This window comes from Echinops telfairi, unplaced genomic scaffold (genome assembly GCF_000313985.2).
Source record: "Echinops telfairi isolate 266 unplaced genomic scaffold, ASM31398v2 ScPeMD7_5;HRSCAF=22, whole genome shotgun sequence".
Lineage (NCBI taxonomy): Eukaryota > Metazoa > Chordata > Mammalia > Afrosoricida > Tenrecidae > Echinops > Echinops telfairi.
The window spans coordinates 546,672-552,838 of record NW_022103901.1 but is presented as its reverse complement, the minus strand read 5'-3'; the positions used below and the strand labels follow the sequence as shown (position 1 = coordinate 552,838).

Genomic DNA, 6,167 nt, shown 5'->3' with positions numbered 1-6,167 from the left:
GTGCTCACTGATCTGTGGGTGCAGATCCGCACCCCCAAGGCTGAGTCACCGTGCTCACTGATCTGTGGGTGCAGATCCGCACCCCCAAGGCTGAGGCACCATGCTCACTGATCTGTGGGTGCAGATCCGCACCCCCAAGGGGAACAAGTGCATAGTGAGGGACGCTGAGCAGGTACCACCTGCTCCTGTTTCAGCCCAGGTGGCTCACCCATTACAAATCCACCTCTGTTTTCCCTGCTGGGAGTTTCTTTGTCAGCTCAACTGGTCCCAAGAAAGCCATTTAGAGAGGGTGCAGGGGGCTGATACCAAGGGTGCAAATAGAAGTAAATGTTTAGAAAACGATGACGGCGACATGTACAAATGTGCTTCATACAATTGATGTATGGATTGTTAGAAGAGCTGTCAGAGCCCCCAATAAAATGATCTTTAAAAAAGACAGTGGAAAGAGAAACACGAATAATTAAAGAGAAAGGCACCAACTGGTGGGTGTGTGTCCGGTTAAAACTGCTTCCAGAATGTTCAGGGAGCAGTGCTGCCACTATGCCACTTTCTGCTACCCCAGACAGCCTGCCCTGGCTCAGGCTCCACAATCACCCCTGGGAAACCCCAAGGGTAAGGGTGTGAGATGGGGCCCAGTTTGCTGTGTGACCAGGTGCGAGGGACCAATAAGAAGAGTCCATAGCTGGGCCTGCTCGGCCCATGCTGGGATCTGCCCGCCGTGGAACCTTAGGGTAGAGCTGGTATTTACTTGGGCCAGGATGCAGACCCTCAGCCCCGGGGAACCCTCACCTCCTTGGCCAGGCTGTCACCCCCAGGCTGCCACTGAGCCTCCCTCCCCAAGCTTCTGTAGTGACCATGGCACCTTGTCAGCCACAGTGCCGGCAGGTGGCAGGTGCCAGCATCGCCAGAGAATGGGGACACTGCTCCATAGATCAGGGCAGCAGCTGGCCACTTTCACGAGCTGGCCTTTATGGGTGTGGAGGACCCCAGAGTCCTTCCAGCCATCCATAGCCCTCTGGGGTGGGGCTGTGGGCAGCTACCCTGTTCTTGGCTGTGAGGGCACTCACAGTTGGCACTTGGAGACCTGTCGGTGGGGGACTGCACACTTGAGCAACATGGTGACTTCCGTGCACATGGGTCAGGGCCAGGTTTTTTTTTGACTCTGGTGCCTGTGTCTACTCTCAGGCCCGGGAAGCTGCAGTGGGGCCCACACAACATCTCTGGCATATGTTCATCCTCTGGGAAGCAGGTCTTCCTGGTCTGTAGCACAAGAGGCCGACTGAGCACTGAGCCGGGGACCCTCCCCCTCCTCCTTGGAGACAGGAGCTGCCCTGAGCCAGACTTACTACAGGATTCTGGGCCCGTCTGTCCTGTTACAAGCCCAACCCCCTCTCCTAGGCAGGCTGCCTCCACAGGTCAGCCAGGGGCTGTGTGGGGCACTGGATCCAAGAGAGGCAGATGCATGCTGTTACCCAAAGGAGGTGTCAGTGGGGCCACCAGAGCGCCAAGGTCATCACCCGTGGGCCCATGCTGCACCCTGCCACAGTGTTGACCCAAAGACCAGCTCCTCAGCTGTGTTAGCCTGGGTACTTTAAAGAAATCAATCCACAGAAACTCATGTATTAAGAGAGAGTTTTATATAAAGGTTAAGTGTGCATCAAGAAAACATTCCAACCTAGTGCTGCCCAAGCCCACAAGTCCAACATTAACCCATATGTCCAACACCAATCCACAAAGTCCTCCTCCATCTCACAAAACAGACAATGATGCCAACTGCAGGAGGAAAGCCGAGTCAGTCAATGTGTAAGCATCTCAGCGCTGGTAGGGGTCTACCCAGGGCTGCATCGGTGTAGGTCCATGTGGCTTCTCCTCAGGGCTGTCTTGCAGGAGGTGAGCCTTGCCAGCTAGAGCAGGGAACTGGCTAAGGCTGCTGCACTCTGGTCCGACCATCAGAAAGCAAGAGACCTGAGAACTAGAAAGGCGACGCTCACCAAGCCATTTATCCCTCCGCCCTTCAATTAACCCCACATGTGCTTATCGGACAGGTTGACACAATAAACTAACTACCTCATCAGCTCACAACAGTCCTGGCACAGCCACGGCTCTTCTTCAGATCTGGGCCTGGCTGCAGCCCTGCTTGTTCCCAGCCTCCCCTTCACCACTGTGTGCTAGACCTGGGGGAGCAACTGTAGTGCCCAGTGCTGTGGGCTAGGTGTGGGATTACAAGCCCAGATGCAGGTTTAAGTGGACAAAATCACTTCTTGGAGGCCCCATCCCTCAAGACCTGCCTGGGGAGTCCTGGGCAAGGCTGTGTGGTCTGCCCCCCCCATCCCCCACTACACACACACACACACACACACACACACACACACCACCACCACCACCCCTGTCTACACATGGGAGGGGGATTGCCTTGATGACCTGCAGGTGAAACAAGGGTTTTCACCTGAAGCTCCTTGTGAAGCCAACTGTTGGCCACTTAGAGGATTCCTGCGTCCTGCGTCCCATGTACCAGTCCTGTCGAGCCGGAGGGGAGCCGGGCTAGTCTCAGCAGCAAGCTTCTTGCTGGGGGCAGGGGTGCTTGGGCAAGGAGGCAGCACGTAGAGACACCCTGAGGCACACATGACTCCCCCCACCCCCCAAGGGCCTGCGGCTGGTGAGTGGGTGTGTCCTGAGGCCTCGGGGCTAGGTGAGGGGACAGGCAGTGTGTTTGTGGTTGTGGCAGCCCAGCCCCCTGCAGGGCCGTAGGGTTTTCCGTGGTGGGGCAGGCAAGGAACGGACTTCGAGGGCCTGGTGTCCAGAACCTGAGCTGTGCCTTCCTCCTGGACTTTAGCAGGAGTCCTCCAGTCAGTCCTCCGACTCTTGGCGCCCGGGATGCCAGCCCAGACGCCCACTCTGAAGGTGCTGGAAAGACAGCCCTGGCAACCGCCTCCCAGCTGTCAGCCATGGCCAGCCCTGTGGGCACCCTGACCAGCTGGGCTTCCCTAACTTGGGGCTGGGGGTATGGCTTGCACAGTGGCTGAGCCGGCACGTGCCCCTGAATTGGTACAGCTGAGTCCACCTGGCCCTGTGGTCAAGCCCCCTTCTGCCACAGGGCCAGCATCCAGGCTGCTAGGTCAGTGGGGATGCTGTTTCTCAGACAACGACTCGTGGCAGGTTGTTCACAGTGTTACAGTTGTTTTAGGAGAAGCCTGGTGGCTTAAAGCATTTAGTTGTCCCCCAAAAGGTCAGCCATTCAAAACCACCAGCCACAAAGGGGCACAGCCTGGGAGCACCATGAAACGGTTCTGCTCGGCCCTGCAGAGCTTCTCTGGGCAGGAATTGACTTGGAGAGGCTCCTGAGTGTGTGTGTGGGGTGGGGCATTTTTAGAGCTCTGTGCACAAGTATTTGTGACCAAAATGCTGCGGCATCTGGGTCTCCCTGGGTTCACCCATTTTCCTGAGTGCATTGGTAAGTTTCACGGGAACTGAAGGAGAGGGGCAGGTCCAGGAAAAGGAGGCCCCTGCCCTGACCCCAGTCAGCCTTAAGGCCAGTGGGCGGTGGAGCTGGCCTGACCATGGCACTCGTACAGTGTCTTCTCGCCCTCCTGTCTCACAGAGTGTGCGTGAGGGCTGCCATTTTCTCTCAGAGTGAGCACTTCTGGCCACATCACCCAGGAAGCACTCACACCAGCGCACGCTTGGTGAAATGCCCATCTCGCCTCTTGCCCATTGTCCAGTTAGTGGGGTTGTGTGAGTTCTCAAAGTTATTAAGTCTGGAGTCCTGGTTGCATAGTGATTAGCTTTGGGCTGCTAATCGGCAGTTCGGCAGTTTGAAACCACCAGGGTTCTTTAGGAGTAAAATGAGGCATTGAGCCCTTAGAGCAGCGGTTCTCAACCTGTGGGTCGCGACCCATTGGGGGGGTTGTCGAACGACCCTTGGGATCGCCCGATTCATAGCAGTAGCAAAATAACAGTGATGAAGTAGCAAGGAAAGTAGTTTTATGGTTGGGGGGTCACCACAACATGAGGAACTGTATGAAGGGGTCGCGACATTAAGGTTGAGAACCTGTGCCTTAGAGAACCGCCGGGGCAGTTCTACTCAGTCCTATAGGGTTACCATCACTCCCAGGCAGCGGGTTTGGTGTTAGCTTTCATGGAGTCTACGTAAGGTTCTTGCCAGCATTCCCTCCCACCCCCGCTCCAGGCCACCCAGGACACTGGCCCCGCACTCTGGGTGGAGGGAGGACAGAGAAGCTAGGGGAGGTGAAGGGGCTGGGGGACGTGCACGCGACGGTCACCTGGCTTCCCCAGTAACCCCGCTCCCGAGAGGCGAGCTCGGGGTGCGCAGGTCACCATTTGATCGCGCCTCCCCGCGGGGCCCGCGCCTCCGGAGAGCCCCGCCCCTCGGAGGGACCGCCCACCCACCCGGGACCGCACTTCCGCTCCGCCGAGGCCGGTTGGATTTGGTTCCGCCGCGCGGGGCTGACGCCTGCGCACTGCACCGAGTTGGCGCACATGCGCAGTGCGCGGGGGCTGCGGGCCGCCCTCGGCCGGGCGCCGGGTGGGTAGGGCCCGGACGTGTCGGCTTCTGGGCGCTGCCGCTGTCTGTATTCGGAGTAGAACTCACAGCCCGCGATGGGGAGGTCGGTGCTTCGAGGGCTGGGGTGGCCGGCAGGGAGCCCCTCTTCTGCAGCCAGTGGGACCCCCGCTCGGTCAGAGGCCAGGTGCGGGGACTGGGAGTCTAGGGAGGGGACGGGGTGGTCTGTACCCCGAGCCCGGGCGGGAGCTTCAGACACCCCAGATGCCAGGACTGCGGGACTCCGAGTCCGACACCCCCGGCCGCGTGAGCAGGCATGGTGCCCCGGTCCCGCCGTGGTTCCCACACAGCTCCAGGGGGTCTGCAGGGACAGCTGGGCTGGGTCCCCTTGTAAGCCCCTCCCGACTGTGCTGGGGGCCAGGTTTGCTGCCCAAGACTGCAGTCACCGCCTCGCTCCCTGGCCGAATTCCCAGAGGGACCCTCCCCCTGCAGACAAGCTGGCCTTCTTCCGGAGGCCTCCGTTCTGCGCGTCCCAGTGTACCTCCGCGGTCAGGCCTTTAGTGGCCCGTGCCCCTCCTGGCCAGCTTCAGAGGGCTAACAGGGCCCCGCGAACTACAGAACGAAGCCGGGTGGCCCCCATCTCGCCAAGGGTGCCCCAGGTAGGGCATGTGAGTGTCGAGCTGCAAAATCCCGCAGGGCCTTGAAATGCTGTGGGCACCGTAACTCACGGGGTCAGCTAGGCCGGTTTTCCGAATCTGTTAAGGGCACCCAGGGATTTCGGCAAAGGAAAAACGCGCCCCGTAAATAGTTCCCAAATGTGACAGCATGTTCTGGACGCTCCCTGTGACCACACAGGGCAGGGCGGTGATGCTGCCCAGGTTTGCCCGGGGCATGCGGGCGCCTGTGAACGCTGACGCGCCGTCGTGACGACATGATGCAATGCCACGCGGGCTTGTGAGAATGCTGACGCGCCATCGTGACGTGACGTGACGTCACGCGGCGCCAGTGAACGCCGACGCGCCGTCGGTCGTGACGCTACTGTCATTAGTTTGCCCAGTGCAGAGCCCGGCCGCCCCAAGGAGAAGGGCCTGCCGCCCTGCAGGGCTGGCCAGCGAGGGTCGTGTCGTCTTTGTAGTTCTGCACCCAAAGTCCGCAAACAGAGCAGGGCTTGATGGGCGCCACCCCCAGTGGGCTGGGCGCTCTGAGGGGTGGGTGACTTTTTCAGAGCCTGGTGGGCGCTGCGCTCCTGGCCTGCACAGGAATTGTGACCCCCAGCTGACCTGTACAGCCTGTGTTGGGGCCGTCCTGGCCGAGGGGCTCAGCCTGAGGCCGCCTCTGCACCTGAGGGAGGCTTCCTGAGCCTAGGAGGGGGCTCACATCAGTGGGGCCACTGGTGGGGGTGGGGATGAGGGGAGGGAATGTTTCTGGAAGCCCCGCCTGCTCTGCGGCCCAGGGACTTGTGTTCTCTGTGCTCTCTGGCCTCGGGCAGCCCTACCTTGTGTGCGCTTCTGCAGAGGCTGCCTGTTCCTCCGCCTCAGGCCATGGCCAGGCCGTGAGGTGTGACCTGCACCCGGCCGTGACCCTCAGCCATGGTGTGCTGCGTATCCCATCTGAAAGGGTGCGGCTCTGTAGGAGCACCACCCCCCCC

The 6,167-nt window shown here is 60.0% G+C and overlaps 1 protein-coding gene across 1 annotated transcript in view; it reads left to right on the top strand.

The window, feature by feature from the left end:
* Positions 1–6,167, top strand: part of CUNH7orf50 (chromosome unknown C7orf50 homolog) — a 12,352-nt gene that overhangs the window by 2,927 nt on the left and 3,258 nt on the right. Inside the window, exons 2-3 of the mRNA XM_045284329.1 lie at positions 4,331–4,543; positions 4,603–4,706. Coding sequence (XP_045140264.1) covers positions 4,331–4,543; positions 4,603–4,706 — 317 coding nt within the window. The remainder of the gene's footprint in view (positions 1–4,330; positions 4,544–4,602; positions 4,707–6,167) is intronic.